The following is a 25713-nucleotide window of genomic DNA, read 5'->3' as shown; positions in this document are numbered from 1 at the left end:
CATGGTCGTTGGTGATAATGAATGTGGTAGCAGGCTAGTTAGCATTAAACACTATTCACTCTAACTCAGAATGTGGCTTTCTGACTCTACACATGCTTGTATTGTCACTGCTGATTAAAAATATGCTGAAATATTGAAGTAGACTAGGTAGACTAATGGAACAAGTCATGCTACTGTGCATGATTATGCTAGTTTTTGTCCTGCCCAGACCTCGACTTAGCATAATGATAATAACTGGCACTGTCAAAAGTTGATGCGAGATTCTTACAATGTCTCACCTATAGAAGAGTAAATATTAAAAGTTGGCACTACAATTAGTTGCTGATGTTTATTCCACATTATAAAGTTGCATCTCTGTGTTTAGCCTAGCAGCCAACTGGGTATTTTAGCTAGCGATTAGCAGGTGTACCAGATAAAGTACAGCTCGCTTTGTGCACAGGGATACAGTCATGCTGGAACAGCATTAATGTCACCCCTCACTGGAAATAAGGGACCTGAAAAACAGCCCCAGCTCATTATCCCTCCTCAGCCAAACTTTACTGTTGGCACTGTGCATTCCGGTAGGTAACGTTCTCCTGACATCCACCAAACCCAGATTCATCATCAGACTGACAGATAGAGAAGCTGAATCATCACTCCAGAGAACACAGTTCCACTGCTCCAGAGTCCAGTGGTGGCGCTTTACACCACTCCAGCCGACGCTTGGCATTGGGCATAGTGATCTTAGGCTTGTGTGCAGCTGCTCAGCCATGGAGACCCATTTCATGAAGCTCCTGACAAACAGTTCTTGTGCTGATGTTGCTTCCAGAGGCAGGTTGGTACACTGTAATGAGTGACGCAACAGAAAAAAAGGCAATTTTTACGCATTACACACTGAAACACCAGAACTCAATAATCAGGAGAGTTGTCCACATACTTTTGTCCATGTAGTGTATATTACCTGATGACAAACCTCATCTCCTGTCTCATCACTCACTGAGCAGAAAAGAATTTACCCCATGTAGAAGATGATGTGTGTGTACATATATATATATATATATATATATATATACCTTGTATAAAAACCTTGTATCTCCAAAATGGTAACTTTACAGGGGAAGGAAAAAACCTACTTTTAATGTAAGTCAAATGAAATTTACATACAATATAAAGGACAACAGGCATTTTTAATTTTGTCAAAAACTGAAAAACGTCAAAAATGGAGATACGAGGTTTTTCTTCTGACCACAGTGCTCTCTCTCTCGCTCTCTATATAGATAGATTTATTTATTGATAGATATCCCTTGGTTAAATGACCCCTTTTGTTGATTTTCGTAATAGAGAATTTCACAGGAAACAACTTAAATATGGTATTTTTCTGCATAAAATGTATAATTTTTTTCACATTTTATGTTTTTTTTTATGTTCAATTCAGCAAATAAACAGTAATTGTGCATTAAAATCTGCAGACGTCTGCTCTCTGTAGAGGGTGTGTTAACTTATTTTTACTAAGAAAATCAACAAAACATCATTTGACCAGGGGGTGTTTAAATTCTGCATTCAACTGCATTCAGTAACATAAACGGTCAGACATTAGTTATATATGTGTATATGAAAGCATAAACAATCACGTATAAATTATAAAAACATAAAAAATAAGCTTTCTCACTCCTTTCCTATTGGCTGCGTGTAAACTGGAACGCTGACTGTCATTGGTAGATAGACAAACAGCTGATATCACCTTTCCATCACATTTGGAGCCAGGTGAATTGACTCGTCTACTTTAGGAAACGTGAGGCGAGGTCACGGAGTAGTCCCAGGATAAGTGGGTCGTAAGATGATTGACAACTGTCATCCATGAAGCTTGGAGAATCCAGCCTTGGGTGGTCATTTTCAAAAGAACTAAACACAAAAGTAGGAGCACTTACTGTACATATATATGTATGTAATGTGCATCCAAGTGCACTAGGGGGCAGTGTTAGCTAATAAAGTGCATTCACAACTTCACCCTGGACTACAGGAAACAACAAATGTCAGCCAGAAGGCCTGGATTAGCCTCTGGATTTTGTGCTGCTTGGTCTAGTTCTGCGTCAGAGTAGATACTAGATATCTAGGCATAATATCAGACTAGTTTTGTAGCAAATCAGTTTCAGGTAGTGGGGTTTATTCTGCAGTTGCTTTATTCTTGAGATTGGATCTCCTACAGCGACAGTTTGGTCCACATTTGGCCCTCTTGCGCTAAAAGTAGTCGACCAGCTGAGACTTGTTTGGTGTCTGGAGTTTGTTTCTTTGTTTTAGCTCTGGAGCTACGAGGCTAAGCTGGAAGCTTATGTACATGATTTAGCATTGGGTAATGGAAGCTCCCTGAAATTCACCCATATTTATACACCAATCAGACCTAACATCATGACCACCTCCTTGTTTCTACGCTCATTGTCCATTTTATCAGCTCCACTTACTATATAGGTGCACTTTGTAGTTCTACAGTTACAGACTGTAGTCCATCTGTTTCTCTGATACTTTGTTAGCCCCCTTTTACCCTGTTCTTCAGTGGTCAGGACCCCCATGGACCCTCACAGAGCAGGTACTATTTGGGTGGTGGGTCATTCTCAGCACTGCAGTAACACTGACGTGGTGGTGGTGTGTTAGTGTGTGTTGTGCTGGTCTGAGTGGATCAGACACAGCAGTGCTGCTGGAGTTTTTAAACACCTCAGTGTCACTGCTGGACTGAGAATAGTCCACCAACCAAAAACATCCAGCCAACAGTGTTCTGTGGGCAGCGTCCTGTGACAACTGATGAAGGACTAGAGGATGACCAACACAAACTGTGCAGCAGCAGATGAGCTATCGTCTCTGACTTTACATCTACAAGGTGGACTGACAAGGTAGGAGTGTCTAATAGAGTGGACAGTGAGTGGACACAGTGTTTAAAAACTCCAGCAGCACTGCTGTGTCAGAAATTACACCATGACCTAATATTTTCTATAAAAATGGACAAAAGTGTGGTCACCATTCAGGCTTCTACTGCTGTTTTTACCAAAGCTACATCCTTTTGTTCACTTTCATAGATAACAGTCAAACTATTCCTTTAAGATGGTTCTTCAAAGGTTCTTTAGTAAAGAAAATGGCTCTATATAGATCCACAAACATTCAAAGAACCCTTTGCATGATCAAAGAGTTCTTTGTACTGTGAAAGTGTTCTTCAGATTAAAGGAGAATATGTTGTCTATGGTTCTATATAGAACCTTTTTGAAAAGGGTTCTATATAGTACCAAAATGTTCTTCTTTTGTTACATCCTTGACATTGAATTGATAGAAGAACCCTTTTTGGTGCTATATAGAACATTTTTTTTTTAAAATAGAAGCATCTACTGCACATTTTCCATCAATCTAAAGAACGCTTGGATCATGCCAAGGGTTCTTTGAGTGTTAATGGTTCTTTATACAACTACTGTCCTTACTAAAGAACCCTTGAAGAACCATTTTTAAGAGTGTATTTTTTTTTTACATTATATGTTAGTTTTATAGATAAGAAGAACCTCATGAAACCAGCTTGTAACTCACTCGCTCATGTTTAGCAGACTGACGCTTCTCCACAAAGGGGCGCCAGTAACAACCAAACAGACATGGTCCTTTGCGTCAGTGATACTGTTATAAACCGGGGCCATGCAGAAGAATCTCAGTGACAAATCAGGAGGAATGTCAAGCGACTTGTTTTTTCAAAACTTTATTTACTGACTGATGAAAAAAAAAGAAGTGTGAGTGCGTAAACTGAGCGGCACGTGAGCCTCGTAAGCACTTCGGAAAATACACTAAACATCGACTGGGCAAATGCAAAATGAGAGAAGTGGAATTTAATGGAATACAAATGTGCAAAGCATACTTTTTTCAGTAACTAGGAACTCAGTCAGTGCTAGCTTTCATAATAACCTGGTAACATCCTCTCAACACCTTCACTTAAAGAAATACTCCAATGTTTTGTCAACCTGATCTTGACCTGCTAATCTGTAGTGTACAGTCGATCACCACAGGCTTTTCCATGAATAAACACTTGAAATATGATAAAAGTTTCCGGGTAAAATGAAAATCCTTTACACTTAATGCACAATTACTGTTCATTTGCTAAATTTAGCTAAATTTTACTGAGAAAAAAAACGTGTGACCTGTGCAAAAGTTAATGCACGTTATGTTTTATGGTTTATCACAAATATTAAATATGAATAGAACTAAGAAACTGTTCACACCAAGTGTGTTTACATGCACTTAATAATCTGATAACTGCATAAAATCGGATTTTGTCAGTAATCCGATCAACAAGTTTACATGCACTTGAGTAATCAGATAATGGGGAAGCTCCAGGTCTACATGAGTCAGACAGTAATCAGATTTCTGCTTTACAACCAGCCAATAAACTCACAGAAGAAGACGTGACGTAAACTTCATGCACTGCTTTTTTTTTAAGAAAATCGTGCCACTTTACCTAAAAATATGAACATACATCATCTAGAAGATGAAGATTTAAATCCTTCATTTCGTTGAGAATGTATTTGGTTTCAGCTTCGCTGCCAGCACTGATTGCTAATTTCAGGACATGCACGTGCTCAGACTGAGAAATCCGAAAGAAATCAGAGTAAGGGTACCCATGCCCTAAGAAATCTAATTACTGTGCTAAAATCCAACCTCTTTATCAGATTTCTTAATTAGATTTATAGACCTTACTTCGCTCTAAGAAATCAGAGTGTGCTGTTTACATGACCATTTGAATAATCAGATAACTGCAGAAATCTGATTATGATTGGATTATTGCGTGCATGTAAACACACTCAAGCTGTTGTTTCCTTAGAATGTAGTTTTATATCAAAACACTCTGAATGACTTTACATGTATCTGGTTAATTCATTGTGGAGTACCGCTTTAAGTTTAACTTTTCCTTTAACGCTGCTTCTTCAACTGGCTCCAAGCAACAAACAGCACATTCTGACCCCGGCTCCACTCTTTTAACATAAAAAAGGAAGGAAATAAATCCCTGAACCCACAAAAACCCCACTATCCAAAAGCTCATTCATGCTATAATGCACTAAAACACACTTCAGTCCAAAATAAAAGGGTTAATGCACTCACACACACACCCACCCACACACATCAGTACTCAGACTTGGACATACAGAGCCGCAGGCCTCACAATACTCAGTAACAACCTTTTTTTTTCTTTATTCATAAGGAAACATACAGAACACTCATAACTTAATGTTCTCAAAGAAAACCGAGTTAATGTTAACCTGGTATACTGTTACATATCCTACTCATACCTATTATATTTTCTTTTTTTTTTTAATTCATCTTTTGTTAAATATACTTATGCATTAAAATATCTAAGAGTTCACAACTGGTACAAAGAAGTGGACAGAGTCATTGGTCAGTAGAGCTATACAGGCACAACGAGAGAATCATTCAATGTAAACTTTCAAGACGGGGGGATTGGAGTTGAGACGTAAACTAAAGCGGTAGTTACTTTTTCTTGGATAATATCTGAGTTGGTCTGTCCTGTACTGTCCCGGTAGGGTTTAATCTCATTATACTGGAATCATTTGGTCCAAAGATTGTCACATTGGAAGGCAAATGCCAACTGGCGACATTTTTTTAAAGGGGCGTTCTGGCCAAAGCAGGCCTACTCACACAGCCTACTCCACAGTGGTGCTGCTAAGTGAGATTTTCCAGGCCAAAAGCATGTGGACTACCTGACCATCACATCTATATGAGCTGTTTGGACGTCCCATTCTAAAACATTAATATGGAGTTGAGGCTACAACAGCCTCCACTCTTCTGGGAAGCTTCCCACAAGATGTTGGAGTGTGTCTGTGTGAATTTGTGCCCATTCAGTCAAAAGAGCATTTGTGAGGTCAGGCACTGATGTTGGACGAGAGGGTCTGGCTCACAATCGATGTTCTAGCTCATTCCAAAGGTGTTCAGTGGGGTTGAGGTCAGGACTCTGTGCAGGCCACTGGAGTTCCTCCACACCAGACTGGTCACTCCATGTCTTTATGGAGCTGCTTTGTGCTCAGGGGCTCAGTCATGCTGGAACAGGAAAGGCTCTTCCCCAAACTGTTCACACAAAGCTGGAAGCAGATAACTGTGTAAAATGTCTTTGTAGCATCAACATCACCCTTCACTGGAACTGAGAGCCCAAACCCTGAAATACAGCCCAGCTCATCATCCCTCCTCAGCCAAACTTTACTGTTGGCACTGTGCATTCCAGTAGGTAACGTTCTCCTGACATCCACCAAACCCAGATTCATCATCAGACTGACAGATAGAGAAGCTGATTCATCACTCCAGAGAACACGTTTCCACTGCTCCAGAGTCCAGTGGTGGTGCTTTACACCACTCCAGCTGACGTTTGGCATTGAGCATAGTGATCTTAGGCCTGTGTGCAGCTGCTCAGCCATGGATACCCATTTCATGAACCTCCCGACATGCAGTTCTTGTTGCATCCAGAGGCAGTTTGGAACTCAGTAGTGAGTGATGCAACAGAGGATGGCGAGTTTCCGTGGTCTACCACAGCGAGGCTGAGCTGTTGTTGTTTCTAGACATTTCCATTTCAAGATGATAGCAATTACAGTTGTCTAGGATGGAGGATCTAGCAGGGTAGAAATTTCCCAAACTGACTTCAGTACCATGTTTAAAGTCACCAAGTTACTCTTAGTATGACCCAGTGTTTGCGTATAGAGACTGCATGGGTATGAGCTCGATTTTGTGCACCTGTTTGCAGTGAGTGTGGCTAAAACACATGTACTTAGTCATTAGAAGTGTCCACATACTTTTGGCCATATAGTGAAAAACTACAGCTCTCTGTCTTCTAACGTCACTGATGGGAAACTGAATATCTTCTAATAGTACAACTGTAGTAACTGTCTACAAGTCATCGTTACAGTGGAGAGAATGGATTACTAACGACAGAAATGATGGCGGAGAAAAACTAAAAACTTTTTGTGGTGGTGAATAATCACTGTTTCCTTTACGATTCTGACAATTGAAGTTACATTAATGCTACCTTGGTTGCATGTATTAGCCTACAGATCAGCAGCTTGGCTAGCTAGGCTGGCTTGGTTGACACCACAGGGATTCCCAGTGGCTGTATGATGTATTTGTGTAATGCATGCTGGGATAACACTGATACAAAACCATGAATTCGTGAATTCTGTCAAACCCAGTGAGGCTGAGGAATAAAATGCTGCTGCACAACACAAAGTTAGAACAGTTTTAGGCCAGAATGCCCCTTTAAGTAGCACATATCGTAAAAACAGTGGTCAGATATCAATTAGGAAAAAAAAAATCTAGTTTTGTCTCGAATTGGCAGCAAACATTTGACAGAGGAGACAACTTTCAGTACCGCAGGACCGTGCCGATGTAAATGGGAGCAGTATGGCACACAGCGTATGTTTTGGCACTGAAGGAAACATAAAAACCCAATTTACCTTCAAACCCTACAACAGAAAACTGAAGTAAACAAATTGGGTTAAGCCTGGATTAATACTAATGAAATGTATTACAACCCAGGAGCAAGGCCCAATAGGCTTACACTACTCTTTTAGGAAAAGTACACCTTAAAACAATGGCGCTGCTTCAGAGAATGGTGGAAAACAAGTGTGAGAGCGACATCGGTGCAAGTAGGCTGCTTCAGCGCTAGCGTATGCACACTGCAAGAACCTCCTTACAGAGCTATTACTGTCTAGAACGATGAAGGGGAATGTTACAGACAGAATGTGTGCAATGATGTTAAATCTTCTCACTGTAATTCACTGGAAAACATGCTATCCTGGCAGGTGAAATCTTAAGTCTAGTCTGTATATCAAATATTTCTCATTATGAGATTGATTTAAGAACAGTATAGGATCATTTACCTTCTATCTAGATAGTTTTCACTTGTTTTAATCATTTTCTAATTAGCTAAAAGCAGGTGAAAATGATCTGCGACTGCGCTAAGATCATTTCAACAGATAAAATTCCCTAAAAAATGTCAAAATGTGAGGAAAATCTGTTAAATATTCTTGTATTATTCTAACAATATTCTCATCTGCCTCAGCAGTTGATCAGCTAAGGCAGGTTTGGTGTCTGAAAGTGTTTTAGCACTGGAGCTCTGAGGCTAATGTAGCTAACAGGTAATGGAAGCTTATTAGCCAGTTAGCACTGCGCTAACTGGATGCCTAAATCACCAAACACTTGCCACATAGTGTAGAGGTGTTTAGTATCTCTAATAGACTTGATTATGTGGTTTCTGACACTATATGACAAACAGCTACGTATGAACGTGGACTAAAATGCATTAGAGTAGCATATTCTGTTATTGCTACAGTGTGTAGCTATGCTAATATACATTGGTGCATTTTTATAGAAAGCAGTATAAACAAGAGTGTCAGAAACAACATGAACAAGTTTCGGTAACACTTTACTGTAGTGTACTGGTCATAACTCTTTATGACACCAACATAAGCTTGTCATGAAAACTGACATACCCCTATATAAATGTTTATAAATGCTTATTCCAATAGGTGTAATTCACTATGAAGGTTACTTTTGCCAGTTTTGATCAAAGTTAGCTAAAGTAGTCTTTATGACAGATGATGCCTATTAGTATAAGCATTTATAAACATTTATGTAAGGTTATGTCAGTTGTCATGACAAGGCTATGTAGGTGTCATGTAGCCTTCTGAACAGAACCCTACAGTAAAATGTTACCCAACTTTCTTAAAATTACTCAACAAAGGCAGTTTAAGGCAGCTGTTGCTAATTGTTGAGGCAGAAGCTAACATTACTTGTTAGTTACCAAGTTCGCAAAATTTGTCTGGACCATCTGTGGGCCACATCCTTGGGTTTGTTTTTGGCCCAGTATACAGCTCAGTCCACGGCCCAGATCTAGCCCAACTACATTGTTGGTCCACAACATTCACACCAGGATTGACCCATTAATATAAACAGGAGGCAATTCTGGATGAAGTTGTACAGCATCTGGCCCAACATTGTAGCTGGGCCAGATTTGGGCCACATGCGTTAGTTCTACACACTTTACAGCGTGTGGGCCAAATCTGGGCCATGACCCAGCTGTATGCTGGTCCAGAACAAACCTAAGGATGTGGTCCACAAGTGGTCCAGACATTGGAATTTGGTAGCTAACAAGTAATGGAAGCTTTTACCTCAACAATTAGCATCAATTGCCTCAAACTGCCTTTGTCAAGTAATCTCAAAGAAACCTGCTAATGTGGTTTCTGACACTGTATGACATACTGCTTTCTACAAAAATGCACCAATCCTGACAGCAAGAGGACAGAGGACCACTGTCGGCCCACTGATGGCAGAGCTAGTGGTCCACTGGCATTTTGCTCAGCATTTTCTGGGCGGTCCACCGGCGGTTAAGCAGTATTAGACAAAATTTCACTTATCATCACTCATTTTCCACTCACAGTCCAACTTACTGATTTTTCCTCATTTCTTTAGTTACACTTTATAAATTAGATTAGTAAATCATTTTAATCTAGCAAAGCGTCAGCAACAACATTTTCTATAACATCATTTTACATCAGGCCTAATCATTATTTTTTTTCTTTCAGTTTTATTTTCTAAAATAAAAGTCTCTGTGCATTTAAAATCCATTTGAGAAGATTAAAAACTAGTTAAAGCTTGTATACAGGACAGTAATCTGGGTGGTCCGAGGGGGGGATCAACAGTGGCAAACAGTCAGTGGGGTGCCGACCTTATCAAGCCAGCGGACCGATATATGCTCGCTGTCAGGGAATGTACATTAGCATAGCTGAAAACTGTATCAATAACACAATACGTTACGCTAATGCATTTTAATCTATGTTTATAGGTAACTGTTTGTCATACAGTGCCAGAAACCACGTGATTAAGTCTGTTAGAAATTACTTAACATGGGTTGAGAAAAGTGTCTGATGATTTAGGCATCCAGTTAGCACAGTGCTAACCGGCTAATAAGCTTCCTTTTTCCTTTTTTTTTACTTTTCAGCTACATTAGCCTCAAAGCACCAGTGCTGACTACGTTGTTGGTCCATTGTTGATTCATTGTATAGACATGAGACAATCCTGTATGAAGTTGTAGAGCCTCTGGCCCAACAATGTAGACAAATTTTGCCTGCCTTAGCTGATCGGCTACATTTGGGGTGCGGAAGGAGATCGGATTTCATACCAAACTATCGCTTTAAGGCCTTGATTAGTTTAATATGTGTTAGAATGGGGACTCTAGACTGTAAACACTGCCGATATCCCAAACAGAAAAAAGCTCTAAATACTAGCTGGTTGTGCTATGGATGTGTATGTTCATGTATGTTATGTTAAAAATAATAATTTATACATTCAAGAGCAGGATGTAACGGACGTATGAAAATAACAAAAAGGCTGAAAAAAGATCAAGTTAGGTTTGCTAAACAATTATCTTTGTCTCTTTGTTAGACTAGGCCGAAGCTTCTTATTCACATGTTCCGTTCCACCTTAAATGGTGAGGAGCTACATTCTGGAGCATGTATCATTTAAGGTGGTATGGAAATTCTGAATGAGAAGGCGACAAATAAGAAGACAACTTTAACTGCATCCTTGTTAGTGCGAGCAAAAAATAAAAAATAAAAAATCATATTCAGTGCCAGCAGACATTCAGAACTTACGAGTAACTTTATATCAACTTTCGCCCACAAACATGCAGAGTCTTTTTCAGGCTGAATCTACGGATGATGTTCGTCACAGGCAATCTCTGTCAAACCAGAGGCAAAAGTAGTTTTTGGCACATAAATAGCAGTTCGGCCGATATAAGTATGTTTTTTTGCAGTTTTCAACAATTCCAAAACCTCTTCTGTTGCGGTTCAAGAGGGAGTACAGTGTAAATCATATACACATTAAGAATTTGAGTACAATATCATAAGCAATTTCGTCCTTTTATAAACCACTGATGGCTGATTTCATAGACACAGGAATTCTGTTGAATATTCGAAATGTCTGCATAATTCAATCGAGTCATTCAGAGTGGTTCGTTGTTAAGTGGTTGATTGTAGAGACTGAAATGTCTTTACAGTGGTGGTTATAGGAACCAGGGGTCGCCATGACTACAACTACAAATATAGCCATTTATATTTTTTATAGAAGACTGGATGTTTATTTAATAGCAGTCTTCTATACATGACCAAAATCTTTTCCCGAAACTATTGTAAAATGTACTCTACGTCATAAAAGTGAATTCATGACCATTTCATGTAGTAACTTTCTGTGAGGGAGCTTTTAGAGGTGGACGTCTGGTTCCTATCACCACCACTGTGAACAGTTCTGACTCGGTAAGTTTCTCTAGAACAGAGCGTTTCACACCAAACCACTCTGAACGAGCTTTGTTTACATCATAACCAATTAATTATGCAGAAATCTTCAAAAAAAATCTAAAAAAAAAAACAGTGAGATTCCTCTGTAAGCCACGTCATGTATTAGTAATATTAGCACTTTAGCAAAGAAAATATGCTAACATTAGCAAAAACATTACCTCAGTACAAGTTCAGGCATTTAGCAGTAAACTTCATAGTTTTCAGTACTTTACAATCTTTGGCCCACATTCATCAAACGTCTCAGAGTAAGAACACTGATTTAAGACCTTCTAAAGAACCACAGAAGAGGTTAAGTTTAGCTTTTCTGTCAGTCGGGTCACTTTTACTCTCTCAAACATCAGATTCTCTCATCTACACTTGTGTCAGCAGAGCAGCAGTCAGTCAGAATCAGACCTGTGCTGTGGTGAGTGGCTCTGTTTGGGTCTGTAGCTGCTTGCTAAGCTAACGTTAAGATAGCCAATCAGGCTACAGATAAAACACCACGGAACAGATTTAATTTCACTAATCTGTCCCTTCAGCATCAGCTACTTGACTTCACTTGAAATTTGAATCATTATCTTCTAAAGTTGTGCCCTAGTTAGGCAGAATTGAGCAGGTTTAGTGGTGAGCAGAGCTGTTATCATGCTAGCTAAGCTAACGCTAACCAGCTCTTCTGTACTAGACAGCAGAACTAGCATTTAGCAACTGTTAGATAGATGGTTTGATATATTTGAATGATGGATTTCAAGTTGTGCACTGTGTCAACTTATTTGGTGACCATGTAAGTAAAGTAAACCTTTATTATTATCGATTATCCCCCCAATAATCCCACTGTGGTAATATTCAGAGACAGTTTAAAGGTAAGAAACATGAAGTTGGACAGTAGTAGTGCACGCATTCATGTTATGAAGTGTTGGCAGATATCTGTGAGTGTGTTTACATGCACTTAACAATCTGATAACTGTAGGAAAATCTGATTTTGTCAGTAATCTGATCAACGCGTTTACATGCACTTGAGTAATCAGATAATGGGGAAACTCTGGGTCTACATGAGTCAGACAGTAATCGGATTTCTGCTTTACAACCAGCCAATAAACGCACAGAAGAAGACGTGACGTAAATGTAACGTAAAACTCAAACTTCATACTGCGGCTTTTTTTTTTAAAAACAACATCGACCCACTTTACCTGAACCTTCATCATGAAGATGAAGAATATTTAAATCCTTAATTTCGTCAAGCATGTATTTGGTTTCAGCGCCGCTCCAAAAGTGTTTTGCTGCGTCTCGCTGCTAGCTTATTTCCGGTAACGGCATCTGTTTTCGCACATGCTCAGACTGAGAAATCCGAAAGAAATCAGTGTAAGGGTTTACATGCACTGAGAAATCTGATTACTGAGCTAAAATCCAGCCTCAGATTTCATCAGATTTCTTAATCAGATTTTATCAGATTTCTTAATCAGATTTCTAGACCTTACTCCAATCTAAGAAATCAGAGTATGCTGTTTATATAACCATTTAAATAATCAGATGACCAAAGAAATCTGATTACTGAGTGCATGTAAACACACTCTATGTGAACGTCTGCACATGTCGCATTTGTTCACAGATAAGCAGACACAGACGTATAATTTGGTCTTTGCTCTGAGACGTTGAAAAATATGGGCCATTTTTGGCCGAATTAGCATGCTAATATTTGAATTAGACTATGACTAGTACTAGAAAGGAACTTCAGCTGGCCATCACAATTACAGTGAGACAAAATCCAGTGTCTAGAACATCAACCCTGAGCCTGAAACTGAAGTCCAGATCAGATAAATCAAATGGAGTTAACTGTGTTTAGGGTTGGGATGTAATGGAATACAAGTATTCAGTCCAAGCTACTTTTTGGAAATGCAGTATTCAGAATTCAGTTACATTCGTAGGAGAATATTTTTAGAATATTTACTCACTAAATTAGAAAATATATATTTATTAACTAGTTTAGAATCTCTAAAGAGGGCCTCAATTAACAGCCTCTTTACTGAAGTTCCTGCTAAAGCCTGAGTAGACTGATAAACCAAAGTGATGAGCCAGTTATTTATCTCAGTGCTACTGAGCTCTCTTAAAGGAATGATCTTCTCAGTAGTGGACATGTTTGCGAGTGATGAGTTTAGCATCAGTGTTGTACTGGACTTTTGCTCAGGGGATTGTGGGAGCAGCAGTGGACAGAAGCATTGGACTGAAGAGAAACTTCATTTAAATGATAAATGGTTTTGCATGAAATAAAGAAAACTGCCAACCAGTGACAGCGAGGAACAGTGTGAATTACCAAGATGTACTGTAAATGTATTCTACATGTATTCTGAATACATTACTTTTTTATGTACTGTAATTGAATACGTTACTGAATGCGTTTAGGACAGTGAGTACAGTATTCAGCCATCACTATGTTTTCAATTTTGACCATCACCGACTGTATTTTAGTGTCCGAGCTGTTTGCTGCTAAATGTAATAGCATGGATAAAAAAAGAAAGATATTCAAAACGGGGTTAAAGTAAGTCAAGGCATGAGAAACGAGAACAAAGTAGCAAAACATTCATTTCGTAAAGGTGGATTCTACTGTGTGTAACCCATACAGTTATCTTTGTCATTGTTAACAGATATTCTGTCATAAATTTCTTCAAGACAGGAAAGGGGGACAAAATCTTGTTTACCAGAGACAATTTCAGAAACGCTCAAAAATGCATTGGAGCCATTTTGGGGAAATAAACAGTAAAGTCCACACGTCGGACAGGGCTGGAGCGAAAGCTGTCCAGCGCCGTGCTTTTCATGACCACATCAGCGCGTGGGGCTGAGCTGCAATTCCATGTTTGTCCACTGTGGGGTAGAGGGGGGAACAAAGCGCGGCCTGGTGTTTTTTAACAGGCGCATTTCTTTTCGCTAGCAGGGGCGGCGGTCAGCTTGCTGGTGCCGTCGGTGTTCTGGGCGTCGGCTGCAGGCTTGTCCACGCACTGCTCCATCCTCTTCATCACCAGGTCCAGCAGAGTGACCACCGCCTTGTCCACCTGCGCGCCCGTGGCCGCACTCGTCTCGAAGTAAGGGATGCTGGAGAAGAAAGGATAGAAAATGAATGTAGATTTGAGTCTTTAACATAAAATCTGATTTACTTTCCTGTCTAAAGTTTGCTTCTTTAGGTTTAGTGTTGGTGTCTAGTTTAGGTTTAGTTTCTTTAGCTTTAGTGTGAAATTAGCATTGCAGTATATGTAGCTAACAAATAATGAAACTTACACAAAGACATGGAATAGAAATGTGAAATGTCATAATTTTGAATACCGTCATTATTATTTAATAAAAAGAGCTGAAATAAGGGATTAAAGGTATTAAAAAACACCTTATTGCTGTTATTCCGCTCCAGCTCTACCTTAAACTGTGTGAAGTTGTTCATTAATCTCTAATAGACTTTGTAATGTGGTTTCAGACACTGTATGTGAAACTGTTAGCTATAAACATGGACAAAAGTACATTAGCATTGCTAAAAACAGTAGCAGCAGACTTGAAGCCTGAATTTTGTAATGTAACCTTGATTTTGTCCTAATTTCTGGATGTAAGCTTCCATTATTTGTTAGCTACATATACCGTAATGCTAATTTCTGGGTGTCAGCTTCCATTAGTTGTTAGCTACATATACCGTAATGCTAATTTCTGGGTGTAAGTTTCTGGGTGTGAATTCTGAATTCTGAAAATTAGCATTACGGTATATGTAGCTAACAAATAATGGAAGCTTACATCCAGAAATTAAGACAAAATCAAGGTTACATTATAAAATTCAGGCTTCAAGTCTGCTGCTACTGTTTTTAGCAATGCTAACGTACTTTTGTCCATGTTTATAGCTAACAGTTTCACATACAGTGTCTGAAACCACATTACAAAGTCTATTAGAGATTAATGAACAACTTCACACAGTTTAAGGTAGAGCTGGAGCGGAATAACAGTAATAAGGTGTTTTTAATACCTTTAATCCCTTATTAAAGCTCTTTTTATTAAAAAATAATGACGGTATTCAAAATTATGACATTTCACATTTCTATTCCATGTCTGAACAGCCAAATAATCACCTTCCACCTATTGAGACTGTAGAGGAGCTCACTGACTGGCGGTGTGGTCTTACTGTTTCCACAAGGTCCTTGACACGTCTCAAAAACACTGTGTCCCCAGCGTTTACAGATATATTACACTTGAAAAACATGTTAGGATTACAGTTTATATATATTTTTAAAATGAAACAAGTTATTTTAACAATTTCACCTTATTGAGCCTCAATTTAGCAATATTGTTTTTTAAATCAATCAGAATTCCAAGCACCACAGAAGAGCTCGTCCCCACAGTCATGTGTAAAGGCTGAGGCCATATTTTGAAGAAAAAAACATGTTTTTCTGCAATTTTAACTACAATAATCTATACATGACTATGGGATATATGGTTTAAATGACATAAAGAAAACAAATGGCAAATAAATATTATAAAACATATAATGAAAGTTGTTGTCCCCAGGAGTCGTGTCACTGGTGTTACCTCATAACAAAAAATCTCTTATTTTGAAATAAAAGTCACACTGATGACATCACTCGACTTCCTTTTACCTGTTTTCTGAGGATCTATGATGAAAAGCACATGGTGAGTCCACTGTGTCTTTCAGTTATCAGAGATTTTCTCATTTAGCTCATGATTTCATATGAAGCTTTTAGCTGAAGTCACTGGTGTGACCGACTTTATTCTGAGGTCATTGTGAAAAAATAGAACACAAAATGGATTAAATTACAACATGTGGTTTGATGTTCTGTAGGTGTTATTTTGTAAAATGCATTGTTCATTAAAAATGTCTCTGGTGTTTCCTTTATTATGTGTAACACCAATGAAGATCAGATAGAAAAGTGGATGTTTCTGTAGAATGACTCATATTCTGCTTTCTGTTATTTAGATCTGGCTCGACTCAGCAGATGAAAACGCACCCAATTCAATTTTTTTTTGCTGTGACAAACATATGACTGAAAGATAACAACGGCCATCAGCTTAAATAGTTGCACTCAGATGAATATGTAATAATTATGGCAGGCATAATCACCAAAATCATACCACTGAAGTTAACAGCACAAAAGTAAAAACGTGACATGCTTCATTCTTTTGTTCCAGCTTTTGTTCACTTGAATGATTTGCAGAGGTTATCACACTCATTACACAGAAAACCAAGCAGGCCTAGTGTGTAATTACAGGGTTGCTATATTGTGTTAAATTACAGTTGAAATGCACTGAGAAAAAATTAAAAAATAAAATGTTGCCGACTATCACAGAGGAGGAGTCGATCATTATTGCACAAGTTAATCACCACATGCCACATAGTCTATGAAGCCCAGTCAGGAAACAATGACTAGCAGCACAACTTTTATCAGTGCAAAAACAGCCTTTCCTGCCAACTTATTATGTGCCTGTTACGTATTAGATTAGATTTATTGTACCCAAATGGAAAATCCATTTTGGAGGGCCAGGGTCCACTATATTAATTTAACAACCAGGGCAGTTACAATTATACACAGTATGGCCAAAAGTATGTGGACACTTCTCCTACTTATTCAGAGTTCAGGTGTTTCAGCCACACCCATTGCTGACAAGAGTATAAAACCAAGCCAAGCACATAGCCTTGCAATCTCAGTGGCACACTGGCAGCAGAATGGGTCGTACTGAAGAGCTCAGTGACTTTAAATGTGGCACTGACATAGGATTCCACCTTTGCAAGTCAGTTTGTGAAATTTCGGCCCAGCTAGGTCTGCCCTAGACAACTGTAAGTGCTATTATTGGAAAGCACATAGCAGCTCAGCCACGAATCAGTAAACACTGCAAACTCACACAGCGAGGCCACTGTTTCTCCTCTGTTACTCACTAAGAGTTCCAAACTGCCTCTGGAAGCAACATCAGCACGAGAACTGTGCGTTTGAGCTTCATGAAATGGGTGTGAATTCATGAAAATACACCTTTGGGATGAACTGGAACGTTGACTGTGAGCCCTTTTGTCCAACATCAGTGTCTGACCTCACAAAGGCTCTTTTGACTGAATGTCTACAAATTCCTACAGACACACTCCAAAATCTTGGAAAGCTTCCCAGAAGAGTGAAGCCACAAAGGGGGACCAACTCCATATTAATGGCTATGGTTTTGTGGTGGCATGTCATAGAGGTGTGATGGCCACATGTCCACATACTTGTGGCCATATAGGTCATTCCAAGACTTTTTATCTTATGCTGGGTAGATCTCAAACATATTGTGCCCATCGACCTTTTGGAAAAGGGTTCTATATAGCACTAAAAAGGGTTCTGCTATTGTTACAATATTGGTGCTATATAGAACCCTTTTCAAAAAGCATCTACAGCACATAATTCTCCATCAATCTGAAGAACCCGTTCACAATGCGAAAGAGGGGCTCAGCCATCTCACACACACTCACTCACCCATATTTGTCTGCCAGCTCTCTCGCTTGCTTCTCCTGGACCTCCCTCTGGTCCGCCAGGTCAGCTTTGTTGCCGACGAGAACGATGTCTGGGTTTTCGCAGTAAGCGTTAGCCTGTAGCTGACCTGCACGCACAGCAACCAGACACACAGTCAGGACCAACGGCCAATCAGCCGCTCAGATTACCGACAGTGCAAACCACCTACAGCTACAGTACAGAGAACATACACACATTTAAATCACAGTCATCAACCATTTTGGAGATTTTATATATAATAATAACTTCAGAAGTGTATATTGAAATATTCTAAACTTAACACTAAAAGCTATTTTAAGATTTTTATTCAATGCCATGATCAATAAGAAGATTAAACGTTAGCATTTATGCGAACAACTAAACAATCTATTCAGATTATCAGGATAAAAATGTTTCTTTGGTGAAAGAAAATTTCAGATAAAGAAAATAAAAAACTAACTTTTAAAAAATCCTAATTTAGCAGTTGCTAAATGCTAAATCTGGCATTACTGTAATACTAATATAAGCAACTAGATTTGCAGTTGTGATCATGATGGCATTCCTCATTCCTCAACATGCACAAGTAGAAGAAGAAGAAAAAGGAGAAGAAAAAAGGAAAGAAAATGTAGAAAAAAGAGAAAAAGAAGAACAACAAGAAAAAGAAAAATCAGAAGAAAAGGAGAAGAGATATGGAGAAAAAAACTAGATGAAGAATAAGAAAAAGGAGAAGATAACAAAGAAGAAGAAGAAAATGAGAAGAAAAAGGAGATAAATATGGAGAAAAAAACTAGATGAAGAAGAAAAATGAGATAAAGAGAAATAGAAGAGAAGATAAAGAAAGAAAGAGAAAAAAGGAAGGAGAAAAAGCCAAGGAAAAAGAAAAAGAAGAAGAAGACGAAAAAGAATGAAAAGGAGAAAACGTAGGAGAAGGAGAAGAAAAAGAAGAAGAAGAAGAAAAAAAAGGAAAAGGAGAAAACGTAGAGGAAGAAGAAACTAGAGAAAGAGAAAGAAAAAAGAAGGAAAAAAGACAAAGAAAAAAAGAAGAAGGGGAGAAGAAGATGAAAAAGAAGGAAAAGGAGAAAATGTAGAAGAAGAAGAGAGAGTAAGAAAAAAGGAGAAAAGGAGAAAAGGTGTAGAAGATGAAGAGAGCAGAAAAAAAGATGAAGAAAAAGATAAAATAAAAAAGAAGAAGAGAAGATAAAGAAAAGATAAAGAAGAAGAAGAAAAACGAGAAAAGGAGAAAACGTAGAAGAAGGAGAAGAAGAAGAAGAAGAAGAAGAATGAGAAAAAGAAAAATCAAAATCAATGTCTGTGATTTCTGTGTGGTTCTCACTGGTTTTTAACTGCCGCTGTTTCAATGTAAATTTGAGTGAATGTGAATTTTACTAAAGCTGCTGTTTTCTAATGAAAGCGAGAGGCTCAGCTGATCTGCACTGAGTGTCTGATTTGTGGGTGGAGTGTCTCTTTAAGAGTTGCTGTTACTGACTCATCCAGTTGCGGACGTTCAGGAAGCTCTGCTGGCTGGTCAGGTCGAACATCAGCAGGAAGCCCATCGCGTCTCTGAAGAAGGCCGTCGTCAGGCTTCTGAACCTGTGATGGAGAGGAAGATGTTGATATTGCACAGCTTATCACAATCAAGATTATCAAAATAAATATTTAAAATTCTCCTACTGCTCCATCTTACACTGAGGAACAGTTACAGATACTGACCTGTGCATTTTTACTGCTGCATATATCAATTTTATAAGAACTTTATTGTAGATAATAATTTTATTACAATTTAATACATGATCATTTTATTAGACTGTCATTCTGGAAAATAACTATTAGTTTTACTTCATTCAGGTTATAAATTTTAGTAGAGCTTAATTCTAGATATGAATTTCATAATAACTTTTTATGATATCAGTTTTATTAGAACTTTATTCTAGATATACATTTTCTCACAAATTAATACATGATCAATTTATTAAACTGTTATTCTGAAAAATATTTTTTTAGTTTTACTTCATTCGGGTTATAAATTGTATTAGAACTTCACTCTAGATATAAATTTTATTACAATTTTATACAGGATAATTTTATTATACTGACATTCCAGAAAATATTTTTATTAGTTTCACTTCATTCGGGTTATAAATTTTAGTAGAACTTAATTCTAGATATCAATTTCATTAGAATTTTTTTCATTATATCAATTTCATTAGAACTTTACTCTAGATATTAATTTTATTACAATTTCATACAGTATCATTTTATTACACTGACATTCGGGAAAATATTTTTATTAGTTTCACTTCATTTAGATTATAAATTTTATTAGAACTTAATTCTAGGCATTCATTTTATCAAAATTCCTTTACATGATTTTTACCGCAACTAAACTTTTCATTCTGGATGTTCATTTTATTAGAACGTCTTTTTTGATTTTCTACAGTTTATCATTTTATAATCATCTACAGCTCTAATATTTCTCCATTTCTATATATTTAAGTATATAAGTATGTGAAACTTGTAAAGGTTATTATTAAAAACAGTCATTTCAACCTTTGAACTGTACAGTTGATGTAAAAGAGTAAATAGATTCCGATATTTTATATTAACTGATGAAAATGTTTGAATTTATGCAAACAACTAAACAATCCATTCAGATTATCGGGATAAAAATGTTTCTTTGGTCAATCCACACCGCCGATGTTAGATTTCATCTACAGGTGCGCATGCACATGTCGATGCCGATACCTGACCAATACCAATACTGTGTTTAAGCGCCCGTATCAGCGCCGATACTCCTACAGTATCAGTATCGGTGCAGCCTTATTTTATAGTCCAGCCAAATGCCAGTGGGGACTGAGCACACTGGAGCCAGAAAAGGCCAATGACTCCAGATACTAGACTACTTTCTCTCATATCGGGCTGAGAACAGGAAAGAAAATATGCAGATGCTCCCTAAAGCCGCAGATCGGCTTAAAACAGTGGCTTCTTTCAGGTTCAGCTGAGGCTCTTTGCTCAAATCCTAAAACTAATATCTGAAACCTTCACGCTGAGCGCTAAAAATAGCCAGGCTGCGCAACGACGTCATGACTCATACTTTCAGAAATAGTTTCGGCATTTCAGAGCGAATCCGGCTCATCGCAGGATCATATGATCCTTCCCTTTTTGGTTATCCAGCCATCTGCTTGGAAAGGTGTGAAGAATGAAAACGGCTCAGACTGTCACTGACGTCTTTACGCTGCTCTCTCAGGCAGCTGAGGGGAGCAGGATGGACAGCGCTATCAGGCTTTAGCAGAGAACGTCATGAGAAAAAGCTCAATCAAGACGCCAGCGAAAGCTCCGAGAATGAAAGACCAGCACAGTGCATTGCTTTGCCTTTGTGTGCTTTTAGCCTCCTTTAGAAAGTGTACAGTGCATTCAGCGGGAATGTGCATTATGGTCTTACTCAACTGAGAAAATGATCTGGGCAGTAAACATAAATACAAATAAACAACACAGTTATTATCGAATCCTTCGTCGGATTAAATCAGATGATGGAACTGAACGAAGCCATGCAGTGGCTGGAGTACTGTATTCTACTAAACTACATATCCATTACTTTTTTAAAAAAAACTATACATTCTTGTCACAATTTACTGCATTTAAGTTTATTCAAATGTTATATAAGCTGTGTCCCAATTCAGGGGCTGCATCCTTCGGAGGCTACATTTGAAGACTGACTGTGTCACAGCGGTGCGACTAGGCTGTCCCATTTCGAAGCTCCTTCATATGTGGCTGAGAAATGTGTCCTTCTTTTCCATGGCAACCAACCAACAGGTGGATCCTTCGCCAGCCAACATATCCCGAGGTTCACTGCGTGCCGGTGAGGATTCAAGAACATGGCGGCATTAGCAGAGGAGTAAAAACAGCTGAGGAGTCACTTTGGGTTTAAACTGAGTCAAATAGTGAACCATACAAATGTTAAAAAAGGCGATGTGGTCTGAAGCAAAACTCACGCTAACAGCCTTTGAAGGACGTGGTCTACTCAGGTGTGCCCTTCGAAGTCTGTGTAGACCCACGAAGGCTGAACTGAAATATGACGCTCTGCTCTACTTAGGATTTGTTTGCTGTTCCTGCCCTTACTGGTGCCTCACGAAATTCTGCTCCTGTTAAGTTCTTTTAAAGGAGCCAAAAACTTTTAGTTTTTAAATATTTTTCATTATTAGAGCTGGAAATGCTTCTCTCTGTTTGCCTTTTGCTCACTAAAACAAAACGAAACATTAGCGCAAGTTTTGCTTCAGACCACATTGGCTTTTTTTAACATTTGTACCGTTAGCTATTCGACTCAGTTTAAACCCAATGCTTACATTTAAAAGTGTCTAGTCAGCCGCCGTTCGCTCTTCTGCTGACGCCACCATGTCCTTGATTGTCCTTGCCGGCACGCAATGAACCTTGTTGGCTGGCGAAGAATCCACCCGTTGGAATGGAAACCTGCCATGGAAAAGAAGGACATATTTCTCGGCCGCATATGAAGGAGCTTCGAAATGGGACAGCCTAGTTGCGCCAATGTGACGGAATGGGCCTTCAAATGCAGCCTCTGAAGGATGCAGCCCCTGAATTGGGACACAGCCTATATAACATCTGAATAAACACAAATAAACATAAATACAGATGCAGCCTCTGAATTGTGACACAGCTAGAGTGTTTCACTAGCTCACTTCCTGCCCAGATGAATAGTTTTAAATCAACTTCATGGCTGCCTAAGACTTTTGCACTGTTGTGTATGTTAATTTGGGTTTGCTCAGAAGAATTTCAGAGGTGCCCTTAATTGAAGCAGTGTTTTGAATAGCTCGATTTCTCTTATATTTCCAGTACATGCTCAAACTTTTCAGCAGAAACTCCTAAATGTCTAAGCATTGGCCTCATCCTTGGAAGGCTAATCCAGAGACAGTTTATGAGGAGCCTGGCCTCTTCTTATTTCCCTCGTTATATCAAAAACATGACTATGAATTGCCAGAGGGTGCCTGCAAGCGAGTCCTCAATGAACAGAGCTTTGTAAATTGAGGTAAATGGCTAAAAACTAAAAGTTAAAATAGTTTCTAATCACTCACCCAGAACTTTCCTTTCATTTTAGAAAGTAGAAGGATGTATTTCACTAAAAAAGCAAAGAAATCTCACCTGTATGTTTCCTTTTTTCTACAGCAAACGGGTTTTGGGCAGCAGAGCGCTAACATTACTGCTACTGAGTGACTGGTTGGTGAGCAGAGCAGCTCATTGGCTGTTCGCACTTACTGGCGTCATGTATATGAGGTGCCGTTTTAAACTCTTATAACTCGAGTTTAAAAGCTCCTAAAAATATAACAGCAGTGTTAAAATGTTTTTTTGCTGTTCTGTGTTCAGGAAATTATTGTATTCTTTTATATTAAAATGTTTAAGCATTTATAAAAATTTTTTTACTCAAATGCTCCAACTTAATCCATTCATTGTGGGACTCGCTCAGGAGTGCCCTCTAGTGTTTGAGAAACCCGAAGACATTACAGAGGGAAAATTCTCCTCTCTATAAGTTCCCTGTTTGAGCTCAATCCACGGTGATGCCACAGCCATCCGTTCTCTCTGGGTGGGTCGTTCCCCACCTCACATGACTCAGCATGATGTAAGCTGACAACAGAATTAGCAAATGGACACTTAAATTGACTCACTGGCTACAGGCCTAACACACCCCCATATCATCACCTGGCTTATGAACTTTACGCTGGTAACAATCTGGATGGTCCTCTTCTTTGACACAAAGAACCCACCGTCCATTATTTCCGTAAACAATCTGTTTCCACGTGTACTGTGGTCTGACAGTAGACATCAAATCTTATGTCAGATGAGCACAATTCCAGAGAAGTTTGCAGTGTTTCTGGACCATGTTGACATATGACTTCCGCTATGCATAGCTGTGGTTTTCAGCCTTGCCCTTTACGCACAGGGATTTCTCAGGATGCCCTGAGTCTTTTAATTTTACGCACTGTAGAGGGTGAAATACCTAAAATCCTTGCAATCCCTTGCTGAGGAACGTTGTTCTTAAACTTTTGGAATATTCACGGATGCATTTCTGGTAAAGTAGCATGCCTCAACCCATTCTTGCTCATAGAGGACTTGATCGTTCCTGGATCCTCTTTTATACCCAAGCTTGATTGCCGACATCATTTTTGAACATTTTCCAACTTTTTTGGAACATATGCAGGCATCAGTTTCTGAAAGAGCACATGTTTAGGAAAAAATATCTAGCTTTTGTACTGTTTAAAAGTGGATTTCACCTACCGTCCCAACTTTTTTGGAACTAAGGTTTGTAACTTTTAATTTATGCTTGTAAAGTGTCTTGAAGTGTCATGAGACTGTCGTAAAAGTGTGCAATTTAATAAAATGTATTATTAGTAGTATTTTTATTGTTATTCATCCATTTTGTGTAGCTTGCGCATAACTGTCCCATTGCAACTATATACATTAAAAAAAATGATTGCTCTTTAACATAAACGGTTAAACATGGTGAGGTACCTTTCCTGTCCTGCTGTGTCCCACAGCTGCAGGTGAACCTTAAACGACTTCCCTGTGGTCCCATTGGGGCTGTTAGTGCTGTACACCTGGAAAACACACACACATGAACACGCAGACAGGTTTGAAGAATGACCACCATTGTGCTTACACAATAGACCCTGAGAGCGAGTGCGTTGTCGCAAATGACATCACGGCAGGGATTCGGGCACAGACAGTGAATCACCACAGCTCTGATGACACATGACCTTGAGTTCTTTACTGTTTTTATACGGCAAAAATGCAAAAAAAGAAAAAGTAAAGCAAAGGAGACACTGCATCAAATGCAAATGTGCTTTAACATTGGCAGTTCAGATTCAGTTAAGATTGGTTTAGTTGAGTTCAGTTTGTTTTGGTTGGGTTCAGTTTGGTTCAGTTCAGTTTAGACTATTTCAGTTAATATTGGTTTAGTTTGGTTCAGTTTGGTTCAGTTTAGCTGAGATTGGTTCAGTTCCTTTTAGTTCAGTTCAGTCCATTTTGTCAGTCAAATTCAGTTCAGTTCAGATTGATTCATTTAGTTTCGGTTCGGTTTAGATTGATTTTCAGTTTGGTTCAGTTCAGTTCAAGTCAGATTGGTTTGGTTTGGTTCAGTTCAGTTTGTTTCAGTTCGGTCTGGTTCTTTCAGTTCAGTTCAGTTTAGACAGGTTCAGTTAAGATGGGATTAGTTTGGTTCAGTTTGTTTCAGTTCAGTTGAGACTGGTTCAGTTCAGTTGAGACTCTATTCAGTTCAATTTAATTCAGTTCAGTTTAGATTAGTTTAGTTAAGATTGGTTTAATTTGATTCGCTTTGGTTCAGCTGACATTGGTTCCGTTCAGTTCAGTTCAAGTTAAATTCAGTTCAGATAGATTATTTCAGTTTTGGTTTGTTTCAGATTGGTTCAGTTTGGTTTGGTTCAGTTCAGATTGATCGTTTTAGTTCCATTTGGTTCAGTTCAGTTCAGTTCACATCAGATCAGTGTGTTAAGACTGCACTTTAGAGGTGTGGAAAAACATCCCTGCAGGTTTCATTGAAAAACTGAAAGGTTTCATTGAAACCTGAAATCTTCAACAAACAATATTAACTGAATAACAATATGCACAGTGCCTTGCAAAAGTATTCAGCCCCTTTATGTTTTGTATTACCCTTACACATATTTTTCCAAATAGTATTTCTGTAACACTATATACACCCCACCACCAACAATATTAGGGTGAAATCATGAAAAAAAAGAAGAAAAAAATGAAAAATGCTGATAATAGATTGGAAAAATATGTGTATCATTTGTAATGCAAAAAAAGTTGATAGCTCTCAAGCAGCTCAGTGGAACTCCTGACACTCTGTCAACAGCATTGTT

The 25713-nt window shown here is 38.6% G+C and overlaps 1 protein-coding gene across 4 annotated transcripts in view; it reads right to left on the bottom strand.

Annotated features, from left to right (window-relative positions):
* Nucleotides 1-12836: 12836 nt before the first annotated feature.
* The window catches only part of rab27b (RAB27B, member RAS oncogene family), an 81004-nt gene continuing 68127 nt past the window's right edge, over nucleotides 12837-25713 (bottom strand). For all 4 annotated transcript variants that reach the window (XM_036588147.1, XM_036588149.1, XM_036588146.1 and 1 more), the window contains exons 3-6: nucleotides 24344-24429; nucleotides 19314-19417; nucleotides 17813-17936; nucleotides 12837-14417 (exon numbers count right to left, since the gene is read on the bottom strand). In XM_036588147.1, coding sequence (XP_036444040.1) covers nucleotides 14231-14417; nucleotides 17813-17936; nucleotides 19314-19417; nucleotides 24344-24429 — 501 coding nt within the window. In that variant the 3' untranslated portion in view covers nucleotides 12837-14230. The remainder of the gene's footprint in view (nucleotides 14418-17812; nucleotides 17937-19313; nucleotides 19418-24343; nucleotides 24430-25713) is intronic.

Source organism: Colossoma macropomum, unplaced genomic scaffold (genome assembly GCF_904425465.1).
Source record: "Colossoma macropomum unplaced genomic scaffold, Colossoma_macropomum, whole genome shotgun sequence".
NCBI lineage: Eukaryota > Metazoa > Chordata > Actinopteri > Characiformes > Serrasalmidae > Colossoma > Colossoma macropomum.
This window is presented reverse-complemented; position numbering and strand designations above follow the sequence as displayed.